This window comes from Macaca mulatta, chromosome 11 (genome assembly GCF_049350105.2).
Source record: "Macaca mulatta isolate MMU2019108-1 chromosome 11, T2T-MMU8v2.0, whole genome shotgun sequence".
Classification (NCBI taxonomy): Eukaryota; Metazoa; Chordata; class Mammalia; order Primates; family Cercopithecidae; genus Macaca; species Macaca mulatta.
The window spans coordinates 9,954,021-9,981,035 of NC_133416.1; the positions used below are offsets into that span (position 1 = coordinate 9,954,021).

The 27,015-nt window shown below is 40.1% G+C and overlaps 1 protein-coding gene across 7 annotated transcripts in view; it reads left to right on the forward strand.

Moving 5' to 3' along the window:
* Nucleotides 1-27,015, forward strand: part of STYK1 (serine/threonine/tyrosine kinase 1) — a 56,813-nt gene that overhangs the window by 21,129 nt on the left and 8,669 nt on the right. For 2 of the 7 annotated variants that reach the window (XM_015151003.3, XM_077953050.1), the window contains exons 2-5: nt 20,138-20,257; nt 20,704-20,838; nt 23,446-23,709; nt 25,301-25,482. In XM_015151003.3, the coding sequence (XP_015006489.2) occupies nt 20,206-20,257; nt 20,704-20,838; nt 23,446-23,709; nt 25,301-25,482 (633 nt within the window). In that variant the 5' untranslated portion in view covers nt 20,138-20,205. 7 annotated transcript variants of the gene reach the window in all.

A 27,015-nucleotide genomic window follows, 5' to 3' on the forward strand; every position in this document is an offset into this window, starting at 1 on the left:
TAGTAGAGACAGGGTTTCACTGTGGTCTCGATCTCCTGACCTTGTGATCCGCCCGCCTCGGCCTCCCAAAGTGCTGGGATTACAGGCTTGAGCCACCGCGCCCGGCCTCTAACAAGACCAATCTTTAAACATTAATGCAGTGCCACGTTTTTGTTCCCAGGACAAGTCAAGAATCCACGAGGGTAGCAGGTATTGCTATCATTATTCATATACCTTTGCTTTAAACTGCTTTCTGTATCATTGTAGGGGCACATCTACCATTCTTGATTTTCCAGGAGCTCTGATTCTTTCTGTCAACATACAGGATGCACAGATCCTACTAAAAGGACTGCAGGGACTGGATTTTGAGGAAATGATATAAGGTATTAAATTTCTTGCTTAAGATGATAGAGAAAAACTCTTATCCACCTTTTCTCAGGTTTTACACTTCTGAATTCTCATATGTAAATATATTTTATATATCTTAGTTTCATTATAGTTCTACTTTCTTGAGTACTCCTCATGAGATATCAATAAATAATGATAATACCTCATATTTGTACTGATTGTTATACATCTCAAATACTTTACATGCAACTCTCTAGAAAAGAGATGTTAATTGGGCCGGGCACGGTGGCTCACGCCTGTAATCCCAGCACTTTGGGAGGCCGAGGCAGGTGGATCACAAGGTCAGGAGATCAAGACCATCCTGGCCAACACAGTGAAACCCCATCTCTATTGAAAAAAAAAAAAATTAGCTGGGCTTGGTGTCGGGGGCCTGTAGTCCCAGCTACTCGGGAGGGTGAGGCAGGAGAATGGTGTGAACCCGGAAGGTGGAGCTTGCAGTGAGCCAAGATCGTGCCACTGCACTGCAGCCTGGGCAACAGAGCGAGACTCTCTCTCAAAGAAAAAAAAAAAAAAGAAAAGATATGTTAATTGATTTGCCAAAGGTCACACGGGAAGTCATTGACCCAGTGTTATAACTGAGATCTCCTGACTCCTTTCCCTGTTTCAGGAGAAGTTTCTTCCTTTCAACCAAGCATTTCTCCTAGAACTTTCTATTGAGAAATATTTAGGTGAGGAAAACAAGATGAATTTCAGAGCAGAAGGAAGTTGAAGCCAAAGTGAAGATTACTGTCAGGACCTCATCATACTGGAGACCATATTGGTGTGCAAAAATAGCATTATTTTAAAGTTCATTTGTCTTAGATTTTTTCCAGAGTGCATCTCATATTATCCCTCTGTAGACTCGTTAACCCTTTTTCTCTCTAAAAACTGTAAGTAGTGATATAAGACAAGATAAAAAGTGTGGTCGACAAATGATACAGCCTTAAGTAAAGTTTGCTTGAAAGTCTGTGAAAGAAATACCAAAACCTTAAGAGTTTAACAGATCCTCAAGTTATTTACCATAGAAAAGCTTTACTTCAGGAAGCAAGGGTACTTCAGAAGAGATGGCCTTGCGCATGTCTACATGAGAGGAGAGGGAAGGATGTGGGGAATATGATAATTCTACCTTGGATTTCTGAAATACTTGTATTTGTATTCTAAAACTTTAAAGTACTTTCATATGTTTTATCTCATTTGTGCTGTCAAAACATCTCTGATTACATTGTGCAAGACTATGACCCATTATTTTACAGATTAGGGATTAAACCCCGGGGAAATGATCTCACTTGCTGAAGATTACATACAAATGAGGGAGAGATGAATGAAGGGAGGAGGGGGAGAGAAAGAATGAGAGAGAGAAAGAGAGAGAGAGAACTAGAATAGTGGATGCCAATGTAGAATCTTATCTAATAAATTAGAGTCTGGTGAATTTTCTCTGGATGAATTAAGAAAAGGAGATAACAAGGGTTTAAGGCAGGATTCCCAAACTTGGTCGCATATTGGAATTACCTTAGGAGCTTTACATACATCTCAATACCTGGTTCCTATTCCCAGAATCTGATTCTGATTTAATTGGTTTGAGATGCATCCCAGGCAATGGGATTTTTAAAAAGCTCCTCAAGTAGAACCTCTGACTTACATTTTGGTTGTTAGAGCCTAGGAAAAGAATAGTATAAAATCTGCTGCGTCCACTTTAATACTCATATGACCTTTTAAATTTGAAAACTATGAAGCAATTTACAAAAAAAGAATAGAACAATTGACAATTTAAGATTTAAAAAGCAGATACATTGCAGAAGGATGGTCAGAAAATTGTACCAAAGTGTAAGTAAGATTTTCTGTAAGCTCAGGTGTCAGGAAATAATTATCTTATTCCTGTGGAATATACAGAAATGTGAGTGTTATTATGTTATCATATTGATGTTACATAGAATGAAGGTCTTATCCACAAGGAGAGGTCATTCAAAAATGTCATAATTTGAGGAATAATAACAGTAATTATTATAGGAATATTCTTATTTTTATAGCTATCATAGGAATAATTAGTAACAGCTACTGCTTACTATGTACTAGGTATTGTTCTAGGTGCATTATCATGTAAAATTGGTTAATTATTACAATGGCTCTTTGTGTTAGATACTATTGCAAACCCAATTTGCAGATGAGAAACTGAGGATGAGGAGAGATTAAGTAATTCACTCAAAAGTACAAAGCTAATTATAATAGTAGGAGAGATGGGTATACTGAATTTCAGAAATGGGCTGGGTTATGTTTCTGAGACTTATAATTAAAAAAACTGGAAAGTGAGCTGAAACCTAGGAGTCTGAATAGTAAATACACCTTTCTCATGGCAGATATAAAAGACCATAAGGAAAGGAGTGAGTGAGCCCAGCATTTCCCTCACACATACAAGTTCAGAGCAGGAAAAGTGCAGGACCAAGGCAGGAGGCTGTTGGGCTCCAGCATGGCCCTCTTAAGACAACAAGCTAGCTGCAGTAGAGTTGCAAACTTCAACTTAGGAAAATACACACTCCTGCGCACACACCTCACACACCCACAACCACACTTGCACACACACTGCTCCTGCACTTTTTTTTTTTTTTTGAGATGGAGTCTCGCTCTGTCACCCAGGCTGGAGTGCAATGGCGCAGTCTCGGCTCACTGCAACCTCCGCCTCCCAGGTTCAAGTAATTCTCCTGCCTCAGCCTCCTGAGTAGCTGAGACTACAGGTGCCTGCCACCACACCCAGCTAATTTTTTTTTTTTTTTTTTTGGTAGAGACGGGGTTTCTCTATGTTGACCAGGCTGGTCTCGAACTCCTGACCTCAGGTGATCCACCTGTCTCGGCCTCCCAAAGTCCTGGGGTAACAGGCATGAGCCACCACACCCGGACCTGCTCCTTCACTTTTTATTCACTGAATTGGTTTCCTAAATTTACTTAGCATTTAGCAAGTCTTCGGGCACTTTCATTTTATTGTGCCTGTGCTGGGAAGAAAGGAATTTTAGCTACATTTATGCTAATGCATTGAAGGAAAGCCATCAAAAAGGGAATCTTGATCAGGAGCACAAAGTTGGAACCATTTGTCTGAAAAGTAATTATGTTATACAAATACATTCTTGCTAGAAGAGGCACTTTTACCTACTATCACTGAAGAACAATTTTACATTCTTATTAATTCTCACTAGAATCCTCTGATGTAAGCAGGCAGAATTATCTCAACTGTATAGGTTAGTAAACCAAGGCTTCAATACATTAAGATAAACCCACCCCTAACTCTGACACGGGTTCTTTTATTCTTTCTCCTTTACTACAGTTGAATGGAGATGATACATTAACTTTGTTCGTGGGAGTTCCAACTTGGCTTTCTCCCAGGTCGGCAAGATAATGCCTTTAGCAAGCAACAGTGAAGCTTGTTAAACTCCAGATCTTCACCTTGACTGTAGGCCAGGAGAGCCCTCTTTGAAGCCATTAATCTTGATTTAACGATTGTACTTTGTCTTTAATTCTAAACACTAGTTCTTTAGGAAGATTGTTTTCCCTCTTTGACTTTTTTTATTACCCTCAGCCAATTTTCTCTTTTGTATTTCGGCTATCAAACTTTTCTGCCTTGTAGTCTTTCTTCTTTTGCATGTTCTTATTATAAAATAACTAAGGCTTAATTCATTCCATTTGGAAAATAGAAAATAGAGGAAAAAATTATTCATACTAACTATCATCACTGTTGCTATAACATTCTATATAGTTCTCTTTGGGATTCCCCTACACAGGTGTTTTTCCCACTCAATTTCATTGTACTCTTGTGGTACATATATTGTTAAAATGTGCCTTTTTACTTAACCCACTAACATTAAAAATTGCCATTTATTAAAACTTTTTGTGAACATAAATTTAATAAATATGTAGTATTCCATTGTCCAACTATATAAAAATAATTTGAAACATCCCTCCTCTTGATGAAAATTTAAGTTTTTCTTCTATTTTTAATTTTTTATTTCAGAAAATTTCAAATATATACAAAAGCAGCAAAAATAGTAGAATGGCTTCCCATGTATATCCCCTGAATTCAACAATTTTGAACACATGGTTAATTTTTTTTTATTTCTCCTCCACCTATTTCTCCACCTATTTCTCCTCCTTCAAGTTCATGAATTATTTTGAAGCAAATCCCTATTTATATTTTCAAAACAGTTAAATAAGTGTCACAGATTTTTTTGTGTGTTCAGAAACATCTTCCATTTTTAAAAAAAACATATACATAATTGACACTTGGGAGAGAAATTACAGAGTCAAAATCGTTAAGGCCATTCAGACTCTCAATTTTCATAGTGCCAAGTTATTTTTCAAAATGTAGACATTTAGATTCCTTGTCAATCTTATAAGAGTGGTCTTTTTAAATAAAACTCTTTAGAGCATAAATATTAGTTTCCAAATCTTGTTTTCTGCTGGGTGTGGTAGCTCATACTTATAACCTCAGCACTTTGGGAGGCTGAGGTGGGAGGATCACTCAAAGCCAGGAATTTTAGATAAGCCTGGGCAACATGGCAAGGCCCCATCTCTACAAAAAAAAATTTAAAATTAGCCATGTGTGGTGGCACCTGCCTGTGATCTCAGCTACTCAAGAAGCTCAGGTGGAAGGATCACTTGAGTCTGGGAGATCAAGCCTGCAGTGAGCCAAGATCACGCCTCTGCACTCTAGCCTGGACAACAGAGCAAGGCCCCAGCTCAAAAAATTAAAAAATAAAATAAATAAATAATAAATAAATAAATATCTTTTTTTCTTAAATGGATTGGCAAAAAAATGTATCTTGTTTTATTTTAAAGTAGTTTTAACATTACTATTTAAGATAAAAAAACTTTCATTTTAGTTCACCATGCTTCCATATTTGTTAAACATTTTGTTTTGGTGAACTGGTTTTCTTTTGTTTTTCATGTTCCTTGACTATTTATTTATTGGCATATTAGTGGTTTTCTTATTACTGTAAAAGTACTATGTTTTTATTTGTTTATTGGTTGATGTTTTCATTGTGATTTTTTTTTTTCCTGTTGGAAGAAAGTTTTTTGTTTAAGCTTAGGAAGTTATTGCAAACCCAATATAATTTATAATGTTAATTTTTTATGTCTCTCAAAGCATCTAGCTTTTTTCCCAAAATTTATTTTGTGTACAGGTGAATCAAAACTATAATTTTTGTTATCAAACAAGTATTCTATCACCTAAATTCCATTTGATGAATATATCTTAGTAGTTCTCAACCCCAGCTGTACATTAGTATCTCCTGGGAAGCATTTCCTTGATTGAAGCTGATATGTGAAGTCATAATCTATGGGGTTTATAATCATCATAATCTCTAAGAGGAGTGGTGTATTAGTCCATTTTTATGCTGCTGATAAAGACATACCTGAGACTGGGAAATTTATGAAAGAAAGAGGTTTAGTGGACTTACAGTTCTGAGTGACTGGGAGGCCTTACAATCATGGCAGAAGACAAGGAGGAGTAAGTCACATCTTGTGTGAATGATGGCAGGCAGAGAGAGAGAACTCTTTTGTGCTGGGAAACTCCCCTTTATAAAACCATCAGATCTTGTGAGACTTATTCACTATCACAAGCACAGGACAGACCTACCCCCATGTTTCAATTACCTCCCACTTTGTCCCTCCCACAGCATATGGGAATTCAAGAAAAGATTTGGATGGGGAGACATCCAAATCATATCGTTTTACACCTGGCCCGTCCCAAATCTCATGTTTTCACATTTCAAAACCAATATTGCCTTCCCAACAGTCCCCCAAAATCTTAACTCATTTCAGCATTAACTCAGAAGTCCACAGTTCAACATCTTATCTGAGACAAAGCAAGTCGCTTCCACCTATAAGCTTGTAAAATCAAAAGCAAGTTAGTTATTTCTTAGATAGAATGGAGATATAGACATTAGGTAAATACAGCTGTTCCACAGGGAGAAATTGGCTAAAACAAAGGGCTACAGGCTCCATGCAAGTCCAAAATCCAGCAGAGCAGTCAAATCTTAAAGCTCCAACATGATCTTCCTTGACTCCACGTCTCACATCCAGGTCATGGTGATTCAAGTGGTGGATTCCCATGGTCTTGGGCATCTCTGATGCTGTGGCTTGGCAGGGTATAGCCCCACTCCTGGCTGCTTTCGTGGGCTGGTGTTGAGTGTCTGCAGCTTGCCCAAGCACATGGTGCAAGCTGTTGGTGGATCTACCATTCTGGGGTTTGGAGGATGGTAGCCCTCTTCTCATAGCTCCGCTAGGTGGTGCCTCAGTAGGGACATTGTGTGGGGGCTCCAAACCCACATTTCCCTTCTGCACTGCCCTAGCAGATATTCTCCAGGAGGACCCCACCCCTGCAGCAAACATTCTCTGAAATCTAGGCAGAGGTTCTCAAGCCTTAATTCTTGACTTCTGTGCACCCACAGGCTCAACACCACATGGAAGCTGCCAAGGCTTGAGACTTTCACCCTCTGAAGCAACAGCCCAAGCTCTACCTTGGCCCTTTTAGTCACAGCTGGAGCAGCTGGGACATAGGGCAACAAGTCCCTAGATTGCACATAGCAGAGGGACCCTGGGCTCAACCCATGAAACCATTTTTTCCTCCTAAACCTCTGCGTCTGTGATGGGAGGGGCTACCTCAAAGATCTCTGACATGCCCTGGAGACATTTTCCTCATTGTCTTGGTGATTAACATTTGGCTCCTTGCTACTTATGCAAATTTCTGCAGTTGGCTTGAATTTCTCCTCAGAAAATGGGATTTTCTATTCTATCACGTTGTCAGGCTGCAAATTTTCCAAACTTTTATGCTCTGTTTCCCTTTTAAAACTGAATGCCTTTAACAGCACCCAAGTCACCTCTTGAATGCTTTGTTACTTAGAACTTTCTTTGCCAGATACCCTAAATCATCTCCTTCAAGTTCAAAGTTCCATAGATATCTAGGGCAGGGGCAAATGCCACCAGTCTCTTTGCTAAAACATAACAAGAGTCACCTTTGCTCCAGTTCCCAAGAAGTTTCTCATCTCCATCTGAGATGACTTCATCCTGGATTTCATTGTTCATATCATTAGCAGCATTTTTTTTTTTTTTTTTTTTTTGAGACAGGAGTCTCACTCTGTCTCCCAGGCTGGAGTGCGGTGGTGTGATCTCGGCTCACTGCAACCTCCACCTCCCAGTTCAAGCAAGTCTCCTGCCTCAGCTTCCCGAGTAGCTGGGACTACAGGTGCCTGCCACTGCACCTGGCTAATTTTTTGTATTTTTAGTAGAGACTGGGTTTCACCATGTTAGCCAGATGGTCTCGATCTCCTGACCTCGTGATTCAGCCTCATGATCCGCCCACCTCAGCCTCCCAAAGTGCTGGGATTACAGGCATGAACCACCGCTCCCGGCCTGGCTTTTTGGTCAAAGTCATTCAACAAGTCTCTAGGGAGTTTCAAACTTTCCCACAGTTTCCTGTCTTCTTCTGAGTCCTCCAAACTGTTCCAACTTCTGCTTATTACCCAGTTCCAAAATCACTTCCACATTTTTGGGTATCTTTTCAGTAGCTCCCCACTCCTGGTACCAGTTTACTGTATTAATCCATTTTCATGCTGCTGATAAAGACATACATGAAACTGGGCAATTTACAGAAGAAAGAGGTTTAATGGACTTACAGTTCCAAGTGACTGGGGAGGCCTCCCAATCATGGTGGAAGGCAAGGAGGAACAAGTCACATCTTACATGGGTGGTGGCAGGCAAAGAGAGAGAACTTGTTTAGGGAAACTCCCCCTTATAAAGCCATCAGATCCCATGAGACTTATTCATTATCATGAGAACAGCATGGGAAAGACCTGGCCCTTGATTCAATTACCTCCCACTGGGTCCCTCTCACAACACATGGGAATTCAAGATGAGATTTGGGTGGGGACACAGCCAAACCATATCAAGTGGGAAATGAATATCAGGATTGATATTTTTAAAAAACGCCTCCTAGGAGATTCTAATGTGCTCTCTGGTTTGAGAACCACTGATCTGCTCATTTTGATTCATGCTGACTTCTTTATATTAAAGTCCTAAATATGTGTCTTTTTTTCTGGGATATTTATGTGTTCTAGTAATCTATCTTAATGTTTTTCATTGTGTGTGTGCGTGTGTGTGTGTGTGTGTGTGTGTGTGTGTATTTAGGCTTTGTAAACTATTTATGCCTGATACAGGCCTCTCCATACCAAACTTTGCTTTGTTTTTTTAGAATGAGAGATTACTGCATGTTTGGGTATTACTAGTTCCCTTTCTCATCTTGCTGGAGCCCTGTTTCCAAAGAAATCAACTATAAAATCTCTCTCTGAACTCCTCTTTTCAGTCCTCTCATTCATACAAGTCTCAAAGATCACAGAAGAGCTCCCTAAACACATTTTCTCCACATCCTCACCACTTATTCATTCCCAGAACCACCCTGCTCTCTGACCACTACACTATAGCCATTCTTTCTATGACGAGTGACCTCCATGTTGCCTGTATCCACTACTTATTATTTTCCTGACCTCTCATCAGATTTTAGTCCAGCTGCTGTCCATGATCCTCTCCTTTGCTTCCACAACAGCACAAATTCTTGGTTCCCCTTTACTTCTCTAGTTTTTCCCTCTTAGGCCCTTTTTGAGTTTCCTCCTGGACCCCAACTCCTCTTCCTTCATGTAGCCTTATCCGTAGGAACTCCATGCATTCTTTCCTAGGCCCTCTTTTCCTCTCTTCTCTTTTTCCTTTTTGTTTATTTTTTCCTCTCTCTCTTATTCACTTTCAAGCTTTCAGTATTATCTAATGACTCCCAGATATTTATCTCTGGTCCAGGCTTCTCTTATGAATCCTAAGAACTGTACAACCAAATGCTTATTTCTAATATTCTACTTAAAAGTCACACTGGCATCTCAAATCAAAATGTCCAGAACGACTCATCATCTTCTCCTCTTATTTGATTTCTCCTTCTTCTTCTTACCTTCTACAACCACTGTGTCCTGTTGGTTCAATCTCCTCATGGTTTCCAGTCCATTATTTTTCTTTTTTTACTGTCACTACTGTAACCCAAAAATGATTATGAAATTGTTAGTTTCACAATTGATATTCTCGTATGTATTTATTATCACCTGCAATTTGTTATTCAATGGCTGCAAAAATAATACTTTTTACTTTTCAATTTGAAATGATTAGAAGTTCACAAGTAGTTGCAAAAATAGTATAGAATCCAATGTAACAATTACCCATTTTCCCAGTGGGAACATCTAAATAACTGTAGCAAATAATCCAAATTATGAAACTGACAATGGCATAGTATAATTAACTAGATTATAGAGCTTCCTGGGATTTCAGTTTTTGCATTCATGCATTATCTTGTTCCTCTCTGTACATATTTCTTTGATATTTTATCATATATATTCATGTAATTATCACCACAGTCAAGATACAAAATTGTCTGTCACCATAAAGGAACTCCCTCATGCTACACCTTCAAAGTCACACCTTCTCCCTGTTCCTACTGGTAAACACTGATTTATTTTCTGTCTCTCTAATTTTGCCATTTTGGAAATATTATACAGATGGAACCATAAAGCGTGTAACCTTTTGAGACAGGCTTTTTCCACTCAGCATGAAGTCCTTAAGTTCCATTCAAGTGTTGTATGTAGCAATAATTTGTTCCTTCTTATTGCTGAGTAGTATTCCAAATAATGTTTTTTTTAAAAATACAAAATGGATCATGTCACTCTACTTAAACACTTCGGTGATACTTAGAATAAAACAAGCAATGTTTAGCATGGCCTAAAGGCTCATTATGATCTGCCTCTGGACTACCTGCACAGTGCCATCTCTTCGTGTTTTCTCCTCTCTTGTTACTGTCCAGGCCCACTGACCTTCCAGTTCTGAGAATGTGTCAAGCTCTCTTCTCATCCAAGGCCTGGATACTCCTCCTCTCTTGCCTTGTGCCTGTGCCCACCTTTATCTAGTCAGCTCCTACTCATCATTTGTTTAAATATTGTTTACTTAGAGAAACTTTTTTTGACTTTCTTTCTATTGCACCTTTTTTATAGCACCTTAAACTTCTCCTTCATAGCAAAACATATTTAATAACTTTTATGATTAGTTATTTAACATCTGAGTGAATGACTTGGAATAAGGCTGGCCTCCCAAGGAATGATGTGAGATAAACTCACTAGATTGTAGAAGCAGAAGAAGTAGAGTTGTCTCAAATGGATGGTCCAGTTATAGAGTAAAATTCAGGCAAGATTTAGCAACTCAGGTTTTCAGTGTGGTCGGCCGAACAAAAGGCAGTGGGGTTCAGGGGTGTGAATGAAGTAGGAATGAGGTAGAGTGGAGCAGGATGATGGTCAGTGAAGAGGCATTCGACCATTGTGGTTGCATTTATCTGGGAGGCTTTTATATTAGTAGCAAGAGCACGGTAATCAGAGTATAAAGCAACATTTCAATCTTACTTAGGATTGATTTAGGCAAAGAGAGGACAACAAGGCCTCATCGACTTGTATGGCATTCAGGTGAGGGGTCCAGATTTGAGAGAGTTCTGTTAACAGGCATGAGTAAGGGGGCAGATTTTGGGAAGTGGATAAAGGCTACATCTTCCCCAAATTGGGAAGTATGTAAGATAAATAGGATGAAGAGGACTGAGACTGCTGATCCCCATAATGCCCTCATCAGAATTGGTTCAGGAACTGGGTGGAAATTAGCCAGCATATAAGTGCTATCAGTGGAATCAGTACGAGGAGCTGAAAAATTTAGAGGCAGAAGAAATCAGGCAGGTGCTGATACATTTTCCCTGGTAAATACCATACCACTATCTAGCATTCTTTCCATTTCTATACCTTAGTTTACAGCATTATGCTATTTGATTTATCTGGTTTAAATCTCTCTTCCTCAGCGTAATTGTTCAATTCAGATATCTACTGGCAGCTGTACTATTTCTGCTGTCAAATGGCACCTAATTCAAGTATAAGAAGTTTTAAATCCTGCATTAACTTTTTGATTACTTTAACTCCCTCTCTGTACATGGAGATGAGTATACTTACATCCACAAATATTATAAATATTCAGATGAAAGGTTTTTTGTTTCATTTTGTTATTTTTGGTTATGCATGTTTACCTGATTGATACAGCTGTGTGACTATTTCCCAACTGGAAAGGCAGGTGAAAAAGTAAGGAAGGAAGAGGGAGAGAAACACGTATTGATGATCCGCAATGGCTCTGGTAATGTTCTAGATATTTTACAGAAATTATGCTATACAGCTCTCAACAACCCTGGTAGGTAGATATCATCAGCAGCACTTCACATATGGGAAAACGGGGGTTCACAAAGTTAAAATACCCATACAAAGTCATAATGAATGACAGAAATGAGATTCAAACAGAAGCCAAACTCCAAAGCCCCTTTCCTTACCATTATAGCACAGGAAATTGTATGCAGGGTAAGGGTAGGAAGAGATACCTATCAGATTCCAGGGCTGCCATGATATGGGTGGGAAGATGTGGATTAAAGGAAGCCTCCAAAATCTGGGAGCTCTTGCAGGGACAAGGAGAAGTAGCATAACTGGCTGAGGGTACTTATTGATTGGCATGCCCGTTTTCCAGTTGATAAACTTCCTGCTGCTCTCTGCAGCAGGAGAGAGACGCACAACCCTTAGGAGACACGCACGTTTCCTGCTCCCTAAACTAGGAAGGCGAGGAATGGCAAGGTCAGGTGACATGCTTCCGGATGCTGAATGAATCACCCGCCAAACCAGAACTAGAACTTCAACCCTCTCACTCTGTTATTACGGCACAGTCACGGCTGACTCCACTTCCCCTAATTCCCGGACTGCTCAGCTCTGAACCACGCTGACCCACTCCCTAGGGAGGGGAACCTGCCCTTGGATACCGGCTGTGCAGAATGAGGCAGGAGGTTATGTGTTCCCAGGGGTGTCTTTTTCCGCTTGCCAGGGGTTTGTTATTGTTTACCTGGAATTACATTCTACATATAGAACTTTTATAGTGACACACCCTGTACGGCACAGCACTGAGGTAAGCAGCAGCTGAGTTAGCTTTCTGATGGTGAAACCTCATGACCACATCTCTCTGTCTGCCTGGGCCCGGGTCTCATTTATCAGAGAATGAGAAAGTGCGTGTACATGTATATGTGCCCCTACAGCCTGTGTAGCCTGTCGTCCTTCAGTCCTCCTCAGCTTGGGCCCTCCTCTCTGCCGGGGGGCAGTGTGTTAGATAGCCTGGAAAAGTGGCCAGAAAACAAAACAGATCTCCTCACTTATGAGGGGAGACTTCCAAGAGAGTTTTAGAGAACCCAAAATCTTCCATAGAGGGAAAAACCCAGCAGGCCGAATACCAAAGAAGAGGACTGATCCCTGGAAATGAAAGGTCACTGACAACAGTAGGAACAAGGTATTTGAAAGCAGCCCCAAGCCGTCTTCTGGTGCATTAATCAGGTAGGAAAAGGAGACGCGGATGGATCAGAGATAATCCTGTACTGAGTGGGAGTGGCGTTGTGTGTTCTCGGCTTTTCCCTCTTACTGATGATAGCCCTTATGCTGAGCTGGGGAAACTGAGGAGCTGGGAAAATTGTTATTCATTAGGAATCTCAGAAAGAGAAAGTAATCAGCAGGAGAATATTTAGTTTAAGATATGCTATTTTTGGGCTTTTGTTTGAAACTGGTAGATGAAGGATTATGGAATTGGGCACATAAAAAATAGCAAGATAATTATGATAAAAATAAGCTGTTTTGAATGTGTATAATACCTCAAAGGAAATAAAATGTGTTTATCTGTGAAACCATATTTAAAATCTGATGCTGTTTGTAAGTGTCTGTGAGCACTGCGCTTCTTACCTAGATGTTATGGGGCCTGGTTTCCAATCACTTCGCTCCTCTGCAAAGTAAATTTTTGTGAGGTACCAGGATACCGATTAAGCTTCCTCATCTCAACTGTATATCACGTATGTTTCAGGAATCTCTGGAGATAGGTAAAAATAGGAAGCAAGAAAAGCTGATAGCCCTCAGATGTCATCATCTGGTGAGCACCAATGAGTCAAAAGATCTGTTGAAACAGGCTCAGGGACTCCTAGGCACCATGGTGGAAAGGGGTTTCCCTATGAGAAGCCCTCTGAAACACTTTCCCTAGAGTTTCAAAGTTCGGTTTGATCCCTGGGTCTCTAGGAAGATGAGGGAGGGCAAAGATCAGAATAAGCACAATTTCTCAATGTCTGAGAAGAGTGAGAGGACAAGATAACCTCTCTTAGGTAACCTCCTCCCTGCCTCACCCACACTAGGAGATATCACCGGGCATAAGGCAAGTTATCTACACAAATATGCTTCTCTGGATTTACAAAGAATCATGTCTCCAGTGTGCCCTTCCATGCACTCGGTGTCCTCTCACTGGTTTGTTTCCCTAGAAAGGGAGAGCCTGGGGCCCCGAGAGAGCCGCATGAAGACCCTAATTCCTAGGCCAGTGCCCTGTGCCCTGCAATTTCTGGTCTCTTCCTGACCCTCATGCTCACGGTGGAAGATGGCTAGTCCTAAGAACCGGACTGTTTTACTCAAAAAGCAGAAGATAGAAATAGGATTGGGGATCAGACCCAGGAAAATGAACAAAGGAAACAACCCAAGATGGCATAATCTGGTGAATACTGGGAAAAAAATTCTGATTCTACCTCTATTTTCAGAATGTACTTTAAAGACAGACAGGCAGATGTCATCTATGTCCCTATGAGGTTCCTATATGACACCCTTACAGGCAGATTCAATTCATGCATTCTTTCCAAATTAGAGTGCATTTGTTAGTAAAATTTGGTTTCAGCCTTGTGGTCTCCATGATTCTTTTGGATTCTAATGTAATCCTTCTTGACCTCATTGGTCTTGCTTATTTGAAAGACAAGTATATATGTATAAGGAAATAGTATAAAGAACATTGGGTTTGTAAGTAAAAGACCTGGGTGTGCAACTTTGCTCTGCCATTTTTTTTAAAAAGTGGCTAATTTGGTGGGGTATGGTGGTTCATGCCTGTAATCCCAGCACTTTGGGAGGCCAAGGCGGGCGGATAACCTGAGGTCAGGAGTTCAAGAACAGCCTGGCCAACATGGTGAAACCCTGTCTCTACTTAAAATACAAAAATTAGCTGGGTATGGTGGCATGCACGTGTAATCCCAGCTATTTGGGAGGCTGAGGCAGGAGAATTGCTGGAACCTGGGAGGCAGAGGTTGCAGTGAGCCGAGATCATGCCATTGCACTCCAGCATGGGCCAACAACAGCAAGACTCCACCTCAAAAAAAAAAAAAGTGGCCAATTTATAACTTAATCACTAATTCATAACTTAACCCTTCAGTTTCTGCCTTGCCTTCTTTGTATGAAAGTGCCTAGCACAATACCTGGCACACCGTAGTTACTAAACACAGGTTTATTAGATCTGCAAACAGGAAGCTTGTTTTATAGGATGTTGGTAACAAGTAATTCTCAAATCCTCTAGATCTGAGCATTGTTCTCTGTCTCACCTCCAAATTAATATGTTCAGCCCATTAAACATGTTTTTTGTTTGTTGGTTTGGGTTTTGGTTTGGTTTGGTTTTTTGTTTTTGTTTTGTTTTGTTTTCCAGATAGCTCAAGGGTAAGGATGAAAGACTGACTGTACAAGAAGGCAGACTGTTTCAGGCTAGGGGCTGCTACCTCCATATAGTTTACCCTCCTCACTTTTAGTCTTTGAGTCTTCTGCCCCATAGCCCAAAGCCATTAATAACTTCCTTGACCCATGTGGCATCCACCTGGGAGGGTGGATCACTTGTCTATCTAAAAAGAACATGGCTAGAAGATCCGCATGTGTTGATAAGCAAGCAGTAAGCTTGAAGGTGAGGCTGGCACAACGGATTTAATTGTACCTTACTGGAATAGAGCCAGATGTTCTAGTGAGTTCAATCACGGAATTTTTCACCACACGTAAGCAGGCAGAGTACAGGAAATCTGATTTTAGAAGTCTTACGTCTAGGTATATTTTGGTAAGAATAGTTTACTCTGGAAAGTCATGGGTAAATTGCAGATTGTGTCTGGGAGACTGTATTGTGCTAACTGAACAGAAATGCCACTTAATAAGAGTTGTGTTATGGTTGCAAATAGAATATAGTGTGAATTAAAATAGATGCCTAAATGCAGTGTGACATTATGCTTGTATTGTATGTATAAAAGTTTAGAGAATTAATACTACTATTTAGTTCAATTTCGTTATAGTTATATTCATGAGCTTTTATGGTCTTCAGACTATAGTCTCGTAAAGATTTAGCATGGACTTTACTCCTCATTTTACTTTCATTCTCTTCCCCTTTGTGTCTCCTTCATCGCACTGTTTCTCCTCAGGATTCCCAATTAAAGAGGGGAGTTAACATCTGACAAAGGGCTAATATCCAGAACCTACAAAGAACTCAAACAAATTTACAAGAAAAAAACAAACAACCCCATCAAAAAGTGGGCAAAGGATATGAACAGACATTTCTCAAAAGAAGACATTCATACAGCCAACAGACACATGAAAAAATGCTCATCATCACTGGCCATCAGAGAAATGCAAATCAAAACCACAATGAGATACCATCTCACACCAGTTAGAATGGCAATCATTAAAAAGTCAGGAAACAACAGGTGCTGGAGAGGATGTGGAGAAACAGGAACACTTTTACACTGTTGGTGGGATTGTAAACTAGTTCAACCATTATGGAAAACAGTATGGCGATTCCTCAAGGATCTAGAACTAGATGTACCATATGACCCAGCCATCCCATTACTGGGTATATACCCAAAGGATTATAAATCATGCTGCTATAAAGACACATGCACACGTATGTTTATTGCAGCACTATTCACAATAGCAAAGACTTGGAATCAACCCAAATGTCCATCAGTGACAGACTGGATTAAGAAAATGTGGCACATATACACCATGGAATACTATGCAGCCATAAAAAAGGATGAGTTTGTGTCCCTTATAGGGACATGGATGCAGCTGGAAACCATCATTCTTAGCAAAGTATCACAAGAACAGAAAACCAAACACCGCATGTTCTTACTCATAGGTGGGAACTGAACAATGAGATCACTTGGACTCGGGAAGGGGAACATCACACACCGGGGCCTATCATGGGGAGTGGGGAGGGGGAAGGGATTGCATTGGGAGTTATACTTGATGTAAATGACGAGTTGATGGGTGCTGATGAGTTGATGGCTGCAGCACACCAACATGGCACAAGTATACATATGTAACAAACCTGCACATTATGCACATGTACCCTAGAACTCAAAGTATAATAATAATAAAAAAAAAAAAAAGAGGGGAGTTAAAACTTTAACATGCTAAGAGAAAGTCTGAAGCAACTGATGAGAGAACATTTAGTAATGATAACTACCAGAGAGACGATATTATTGTTCTAATTAGAACCCTGCCTGAAGAGATTTGGCTCTGTAGATATAGGATTATGTAAACTAAAGGCAAAGTATATACAATCGTATTTTACAACTATCAAACATAGTTGTCAGAATAAAATATATTACAATTTCACTAGACCCTTGATTCCAGTGCCATGGATTTCATTATTCATAACATTAAATAGAGAACTGTGGATAACTGTGGATAATGCTTTATAGTGTTAAGAACTTACAGTTCAGCTAAGAGAAGAAGCAGTAGCCTACAGCAGGAGAATATTTAGTTTAAGATATGCTATTTCTTATACGATATAAGATATGACATATTGGGAAAAGTATTTAGATACAATGAAAGGGAGTGGAGTATTGGTCAGACTGAACAGGCACCTTGGTCAGAAGTATCCTTCTAGTGGTCAGGTGGGCCAGAATTGAACCCATGGGAAAAGTCATCCTCGAGGGTTTTGGCATCAAGGCATGACTTTTCTCAGCTTGTCAGAGTGGGCAGGCCAAGCCATGTGGTTTCTGTGTGTGAATTTCAAGGAAAACAGTGATCTAGAGAGGAATATTGCTGTTACAAGTAAATATAAGCATTCTCTGATGTATGAGCTTTGGTGGCCTCTTTGTGGTGAGGTTTCCCACACTGGCGTTCATGGATATGTGGGTGTGCCCGGTGTGTATGCCCTAAAAATCCTAGACTCATCTGGTATGCTCCATATGCCTCTACCTAAACCGTAACCATCAGAAAGGGCTTATTGTATACACATATGGAAAGCAATTTCATTGAGTGGGCCTCATCATTCTATACATTTATCTTCTTGCTCTGGCATCCAATTTCACTGGGCTGCGAGATATCAATAAGCCTTGCCTCTTTAAACGACTTATGTACAAATAAATGGGATGGTGAGAACCTGGTTCAGGAAATGCAGTAGCAGGCCATAGTGCATCCAAAGGTGAGTGCTCTGTAATAGGTGTGATAGTCAGTGTAAGGGTGTAAGCATGAGTTTGAATTATCAGGGATAGGTGTGTTTGGCCAGGTGCATATGGTTGAGTATGGATGCCCTCCATGAGCAGTTCACTGTACCCATGTTGGGGTACACGTACACATATGACTTTAAACGACTCCCTGCAGTATGTATCAGTGGGTGCGTAGTTTGTTTTCTGGGCAGAGCTCACGAGTCTGAGCTAGCTGCTGACTGACCCTTTTTTTCCACTTGTGCTGTGGTAAGAGGGAGTAGGCTGAGAACCTCCTCCCCAGAAAGCCAAACTGGTTAAACTGGCTGCTCCTTGAATGAAAATAATTACTTCTGATAATCCACTGAAAAGGAAGCGAAGGAAAGGAAAATAAGAATGAGAATAGCAGTGATGAATTTTCTAATAGCCTTCCTGAATTCACCCTACTGATCCAGTGTTTTATTTTTCAGACCTTCTCCTTTGTGCCACTCTCTTAAGGGTCTGTTTCTTGAAAGTTTCATCACAAGTGCCAGTCCTTCCATGTGGCCTCGTGAATTGTGAAAACTTTCTCAGCCACATTTCTCCTTGCCTTTTTGGTTTACACACTAGATATGGTGGACTTTGCTATCTAACTATTCGTCGACTTCTTAGATCCCGTTCTAAGAATAAGGATAAGGATAAGAATTTCCGTCTTCTGTGCAAATTTTCCACTCGCTGGCTACTTTGCTGTCTACCTGGGCTTTTGTCAACCAACTACACAGTTTTGTCTCTCTTGAGTTATAAGGGAATTGCTTAACTATTGAACACACATACAAGTTCATGGTGCTCCAGGAAGAGTGGAAAACAGGTAAGGCAGAATCTGGGAGGCTTCTTTACATAGGTCTTTCAGGCACTGAGAGATTCTACCTCAGTAAGTAACACTGTGGTTGTTAGTATCTATAATAAAAACAATGCATAATGTAATAGTAGAGGACCGCACAATATGGCCAATGTAACAGCTGTACAATATGGTAGCATATTATGTAAGCTATGCTTCTGATTTTTGTTTTATGTTTTTATCGAGTCACTCCAAAACTGGATCACATATTTAGACTTATTTAGGAGAAAAATCACTATATTTTCTTTCAAGTTAATCAGAATTAAAGAAGTAGGCTTTGCTGACTATAGAAACATGGGCGTGTCTTGTCAAGCAAAGGCAAAATATAAATTTAGGAGAGGGATGGGAGAGTGGCAAACATGAGTTCTCTTCTGAAAGAAAGAACCAAGTTTCTGGGGGTGTTATTTGAAATATGTACTGATTATATTATATAGACTTAACAGTGATACACATAAAGAATCCATTGTCAGACAAACAAGAAACTAATAACTAGAGTCTACTTGGAGGAGACTGGAGGAGAGTTAAGAACTGGATAAATGGAAAAGAATGGGGTGGGAGAAAGATTTTTATGCTATCCTATTTTACATTTTTATTTTTTGAATCATATGAATGTATTTTCTTTTTATTTAAGAGAGAAAGAGAAGGTGGCTTGGTACTGATACTTCCTTTATATCCTGGTAGCAATCAGTGTCCATGTCTATATCTGATATGAGCAGAGGAAGCACCTTGAAGCTCTGAGGGATGAAGAATTAAATAGTTTTCATTGATAAATGCTGTCTGTTCATTGCTTGTGAGGGTGCGGATATTTCAGAGAAATAAAGCAAATGTGTAATTCATGTCCTTTGACATCTGTCAATTTTTTATTCATTACCTGAATTAACTGTGTGTAAAAATGAAATTAAATGTTTTCTTTAGAGCTAGACATGGTAGCTCATGCCTGTAATTCCAGAGACTCGGGGGACTGAGGCAGAGGGATTACTTGAACCCAAGAATTTGAGAATTCAGTGAGCCGTGATCACACCACTGCACTCAAGCCTGGACTACAGAGCAAGATCCCAACTTCAAAAAACAGTTTTGCTTAAAAAATGTGATGCACAGCTAAAAAAAAAACATATTAGACATGCTTAATACTGTAGGGGAGGTAGATCATGCCTACATAACGCGTGGATCACGGTTCAGATAGATGTTGTGAATCTGTACTTGATCATGGGAGCAGAAGTCTCAGCTGGGAGGGGAGACTTTAAAATAATTTCAGTAACAATTGAATGAAAGGAGAAGAGCAGATCAGAGCTGTCTTTGCTGTATAATAGAGAAAAGAGAAATGTTGAAAGGAGAAGGTCGGGAGGGTTCTTCCAACCTGAATGTCAGCTAGGTAGATAGAGATAAACGGATGACTCAGAGAGGTAGCCAATTACCTAACTAGCGATCTGTAGAGGCAGTGTAAAATTCTGTGTGTGTTTCATTTATTTTTTTCATTCATTTTATTTTTATTTTTTCAAAAATCACTCAATCCTTAGGAATTACTCACAGCTGTGCTCTGTGCATTCTCTGTGGGCCTAGCAGGGAAGAGGACAGCCCTGTGGCAATGGGCATGACACGGACGCTCCTGGAATGCAGTCTCAGTGACAAGTTGTGTGGTAAGTACAGATTCCACAGATGTCTCTCCTCTGATTGTAGAATTATGAAGGCTAAGGTCTGGATAGATTCTAGAAGGAGGATGATTTGATTTCCAGTAGAAATGAAGACAGTGGTGATAAAAGGATGGGGACTAGAAGCCGTTGTCTTTTTGGGGAGAGGGTAAGTGCTAATCAGCGATCCAGATGCTGCATCTTCAATCTTGGTAAGAAAACTGCCAGAAGCAACGTCATGTACATTTGATGGGCTAAGAAACAGGGCCACTGGGGTTTCGGATTAGAGAGTTACTCCCAGCAGTGTTTCTGTTGAATGGAAGTAGAGGGGAAGGTAGAAGAGATGACCTTTTCATGTATGATGAGCTGATTGCTGGTGCATAGGGGAAATTGCATGAACGCCAGGTTAGGCTTCTTCTTCATTCTCTTCTCTTCCTATGTGATTGCCTACCCAGTCATCCAGGAGAAGCAGTATGAAGTGATTATCGTCCCAACCTTCTTGGTTACTATCTTCCTCATCCTTCTTGGGGTCATCCTGTGGCTTTTTATCAGAGAACAAAGAACTCAACAGCAGCGTCCTGGACCTCGAGGTAAAGCTCAAACTTTGGGGCTGGGCAGGGGCTTAAAGAAGATGGAGATTAGGAAAAAGTATGGTCTAAGTTTCAATGAGCCCATGTGTAGAAGTCTAGATACCTGCAATGAGAGAGGCATGGGTTCCCTCCCATGGAGTTGAGAGGGGGATGATCTCTTTTCTAGGAAGTCCTGAGTTGGAATTCAACATGTGCTTACTGACTGAAAAAAGATTGTGCAAGAAAAAAACCTCATATAACCTGTTTCTATTCCTATTGGACTATCAAAACTTTGACTATATGAGTGCCTAAGGACCTAGGAGAAAGACCTAAGGGGGTAAAGTCCAGGGCTTTATTAACATCCTAGGAGGATGACATATCACCCTATGATACATTCCATTCCTAATCTTTGCCTCCAGGATATATGATGGAAAGGAGGGGCCTTCATATTTTAATAGTCTTTGAAGTGCTAAGTAGATGATAACAGTCTATTCCAGAGTTCCATTGAGCATATAATAAAAGGGAATCAGCTCATACATGAAACTCAGGGTAAAAAGAAGGAAAAAGAAAACTCTCGTAATAATATGAAACTCTATAGTGGCTAATCCTTTGTTTTTCTTTAAATTTTATCCCACTTATCTTATACTTCACTTTTATAGAAAACTTCTCAAACAAGTTGTCTTAAACTCACTTCTAGTACTTCTACTCATCACATTCTCTTTTGAACCCACTAAAATAAGGTTTTTCTCTCTACCACTTTACCAAAACAAGTCTTTCCAAGGTCATCAATGACAGCTATGTTGACAAGTCCAATGATCAATTCTCAGTTTTCCTCTTACCTGATCTGTCAAAAGCATTTGAAACAGTTTTGAACTTCTTTTCTTGAAATACTTAAAAAAACTAAAGCCACTTCCTAAATGCTATAATTTTTAGTCTTATGGATTCAAATATGTTTTCTATTCCAATGATAATCCCTTGAACTCGATTCTCGTATTAACCCACCTACTGCACAGTTTCAATAGAATACAAATCTCATATGTAATATGACCAAAACAAAGGTCCTGAAATTCTCTCACAAATGTCCTCCCCAAATAGTCTTGCCTGTCTTAGTAAAGGGCAAGTCCTGTCTTCTGCGTTTTCAATCTCAAACCTTGAAGATATCCTTAACTCCCTTCTTTCTCTCATAGTCCATATCTAATCCATAAGCAAACACTGTTACCCTGTTTTCAAAATAACCCCAAGTTACTCTCACATCTCACAGATGACTGCAACACACTCTTAACGTTCCCTGCTTCTGCCCCTACTCCTTTATAGAAAGGTCAGAATGAGTCTTTTAATAGTCAGTCCTGTTCGTTGTCAGATTGAAATCTCTCTGCCACACACACACAGACACATGCAGTAACCTCCCGTCTTGCTCAGAATGAAAAATGACAAAATTATTTCCATGGCCTTACATGATCTGGGCCTCCCTGGCCTTATCTCCTACTACTCTCCAATGATCCCACTTGGCTCCAGCTACAGTGGCTTCCTTGCTGTTTCTCAACTATTCTAGGTATGCTCCCAACTTAATGCTTTTGCAATTTTTGCTCCCTTTGCCTACAGTACTCTCCCTGACACCAGCATGGTTTGCTCCCTAGTTGCTTCCAGGCCTTTCTCAAATGTTATCTCATCAGAAAGGCCTTTCTTGACCTTCATATATAACATAGGTGACTGATTCACTGGTGTTGCTTCTCCCTACTGCCTTTTTTTTTTTTTTTTTTTTTTTTTTTTTTTTTTTTTTTAAGAGATGGAGTCTCGCTATGTTGCTCAGGCTGAATGCTAATTCCCAATAGCTGGGATTACAGGCTCATGGCACCACACTCAGCTTTTTCTCCATCTTTTATTTTCCTCCACAACATTAATTGCTTGATATATTATTACCTGCTTCCTCTCCCCTACCACTAGAAAGTAATCTTCAGGTGAATCTGGACTTTGCCTGTTCCCATCACTTAGAACAGTACCTGGCATGTAATAAGTGGTATTTATTGAATAAATGAATAAATGTAGATTTAATAAGAAGGATGAACCTCTCTTTTTTGCTGGCCAAGGGAGGGAGAAAGTACCCGAAGACTTTTTTGACCGAGACTCAAGGATATATGAAATAACTTGACTTTTGGGGTAACTTGAGGGAGGAAGAATAACCATAGCTTAAAGTTGATTAATTACCCATACCTTTCCTTCAACTTTGAAAGCCATTTGTCTGACTTAAATGACAGTTCTCACTGGCAGTTACCTCCACCTTTAGGCATCTGTGGTTTGGATTCCTATTCAGGAACTTCCCTAATTGTCTCCATACCACACTCATGGGGAGTATTCAATTGTAACCCAGAGGAAGGAAGGCAGAAAGGAAGTGTCATGACCGCTTTCCTAGGGTCCTTCTCAAGTTGTCCTAAGAAGTAATGGGGATTATCGTAAAGTTTCTACAAACTTGGCATTGATGCTGGTTTATAGAGAAGCATCAGAAGACAACTCCACATTGGCCAGAGAGAAAACTGCTGAAGGAACTTGCTTGCCAGTTTGTTTCGGGGTCTGCTTTCTGGGAATTCCCAGGGCAGAGAAAAACTGGTTGACACCATCTTTCTGTTCTAGACATTGCCCCTGTCCCTCCGTCTAGGGACCTAAGCTGGGAAGCAGCTGGACATGGAGGAAATGTGGCTTTGCCACTTAAGGAGACATCAGTGGAAAACTTTCTGGGAGCTACACCTGCCCTGGCTAAGCTGCAGGTGCCGCGGGAGCAACTCTCTGAAGTTCTGGAGCAGATTTGCAACGGTAGCTATGGGCCTATCTTGCGAGCCAATATGAACACTGGGGACGCTTCTAAGCCCAAGAGTGTTATTCTCAAGGCTTTAAAAGGTAAAACAAGAAGTGTTTGACTCCCCTTCCCCTCACAGTAAATATTAACAGGCTTTGTGAACATTGAGATGTTAACTAACCGTTGTGATCACAGCTGTGTACAGAAGAAGGAAATAGAGTGGAAACCTGAGACAGAAATGTTTTTCTTGGTGTCCTTTTTTTTTTTTTTTTTTTTTTTGGACAGAGTCTTGCTCTGTCACCCAGGCTGGAGTGCAGTGTCCAGATCTCAGCTCACTGCAAGCTCCGCCTCCTGGGTTTACGCCATTCTCCTGCCTCAGCCACCCGAGTAGCTGGGACTGCAGTCGCCCACCACCTTGCCAGCTAGTTTTTTGTATTTTTTAGTAGAGACGGGTTTTCACCGTGTTAGTTGGGATGGTCTCGATCATCTGACCTCGTGATCCACCCGCCTCGGCCTCCCAAAGTGCTGGGATTACAGGCTTCAGCCACCGCGCCCGGCCCTTTTTTTTAATTACACAAATTGTTTATTTGTGAATCCTCACCCAATCTCCAAATAATAACTAAAATGACTACCACGAATAAGTACAATGTTATGAGGAGTAAGATGTTAGCTGTGGGTTTTTACACAGTCTTTATTGTGTTGAGGTACATTCCTTCTGTACTTAGTTTGTGTAGTGTTTTTATCATGAAAGGATATTGCATTTTATCAAATACCTTTTCTGCATTGATTGAAATGATCATATGATGTTTATACTTTATTCTGTTAATGCGGTATGTCACAGAATTGATTTGCATATGTTAAAACATCCTTGCATCCTAGATTCCCTAGCTCTTCTTTGCTATGGAGGCTGTTAAAACTGATATTTTTCACAATGGATGTTACTTGGACTAGGATTCTGAGGTTGTTTCCTCATTTTACTTTATTCTTTGATACCCTTTCCTGATATTATATTTCTTTTTTTTGAGACGGAGTTTTGCTCTTGTCACCCAGGCTGGAGTGCAATGGTGCAATCTGGGCTCACTGCAACCTCCGCCTCCCAGGTTTAAGTGATTCTCCTGCCTCAGCCTTCCAAGTAGCTGGGATTACAGGCATGTGCTACCATGGCCAACTAATTTTTGTATTGTTAGTCTACTAACAATGGGATTTCACCATATTGGCCAGGCCAGTCTCGAACTCCTGACCTCAGCCACCAGCCTCGGCCTCCCAAAGTGCTGGGATTACAGGCGTGAGCCATTGAACCCAGCTTATATTATATTTCTTTCTCTCTCTCTCTCTTCTTCATGATATGGGCCAGTAATGGTGGATACATAGAACAAAGATAAGACAAGCAAGGGTATGAATCCAAAGGACTAAACAGCGATAACTGTTTAATGCAAACAGACTATCTCTCTGTTTAGGCAGATGAAAGCCTATCCAGTTCTAATAATTATGATTCTGTGTTACCTTTGATAAAAGATCAGTGATATTAAGCATCATCTTCTTCTAATTGGTCCCCTTTGTATTTATTTTTGCCTACATTCACTCCCATGTGGGGCCTTGAGAATTACCGTCTTAAGTTGCCTCCTGCTCCCTGCCTCCCACTCATTGAGGATGCGCTGACTGCTCACTGCCTGGCTCTTTCATCCTCTACAGAACCAGCTGGGCTCCATGAGGTACAAGATTTCTTAGGGCGAATCCAATTCCATCAATACCTGGGAAAACACAAGAACCTAGTGCAGCTGGAAGGCTGCTGCACTGAACAGCTGCCACTCTATATGGTGTTGGAGGATGTGGCCCACGGGGACCTGCTCAACTTTCTCTGGACCTGTCGGCGGGTGAGCAGTAGGGCAGAGGTATTAGGAGGTTAAGGCTTGACCTTGTTGATTAGCTTTTCACATGTCAATTAGTGTGACAAATGACAAAATGCAGAGACATTATAATAGCATGACAGAATAATAGAACTTTTTGTAATTATAGAAATGTTCTATAACTGCTCCATCCAATGTGATAAGCCGCTAATCACAGATGCCTTCTAGACACTTGAAATGTGGCTGATGTGATGGAGAAACTAAATTTTAAATTTTATTTAACTTTAAGTAATAGAAGTTTAAATAGCCACATGTGGCTAATGAGCACAGAGTGGACAGTACAAGTTTAGAGCATGGACTTTAGGCTTCACCTCCTACTAGTTATGTGACTTTGAGCAAGTCACCTTTCTGATACTGAGTTTTCTGAATCTGTAAAATGGGAGTAATAATTATTATAAAAAATACAAGAAATTACGTATGTGAAAACCGCAGTGGTTGGTACAGAGTAAGCACTCAAAATGGTAGCTGTTTTAAAGATAATTATGTAACAACATGAGTATTTTTGATAATGATTGTAATTTTGTTGTGGTTATTAAGTGTGTTTTCCATTCTGTAACATTACCATAGTATGGTGGGGCAAACTCAGGGAGAAATTTAGCTTGTAAAACTTTTGTATCTCAAACTCATGTTTTTTAAAATTAAAATGTTCAGACATTTTTAGCCTCAAATGGATGTCCTTTTCCTTGCAATTTCTCCTGTTCTGTATTCCTCTTTGAGAAGTGTTACCTGTTTCCCTAGTTTCTCACTTGCTAGTGAGCAAGTTCAACATTCTTTGAACCTCCCTCATATGCTGATTATTGTACAACTGAATGTGTATGAGAAAGGGACCCTGTTATTGTCTTCCATCCAGTGTTGTCAATAGGACAATTGCAAGTATTTAGGCATTTTAAACTTTTCAAAGAGGTCACTCATCTAAAATTTGTTTTGTCCTCTAACTGCACTAGCTTCTTTCCATTTTTCAAAAATACCGCGCAGCTCTATTTCAGATTATCTTTATATGTTTTTCTTGTTCCACCAAACTTCTCTCTTCTCTTCTTTTCATAGTTAATTTCCACTCATCCTTCAGATCTCATCAAACAATTTCCCTGTCCCTCCAACTCAATCAACTCTCTTCTGCCCACGATCATATGCTGTCTTAGCACTTTGTACATTTCCTTTATGGCACTTACAGATATGTAACCATTGATTTATGTGTGATTATTTGATTCTGATTCACATGTGCCTGTCACACAACAAGCTCCAGAAGGCAGCAGCCATGCTATTTTACTCATGCTTGTATTCCAAGTTCCTAACATGGAATAAGGGACATTTCAGGCATTCAATAAAGATGCATTCAGTTAATGTGCTAAATTAATCATGAACACATGTATGCTCACATGTGCATACACACGCACACTCACACAGAGCCCCAGAAAAACTGCTGTTTTATTCAGTGGATAGTCTTATTTATACTTGCCTTACTTACCTGCTATTCATCTATGTCTGTCATTGTTTTTCCAG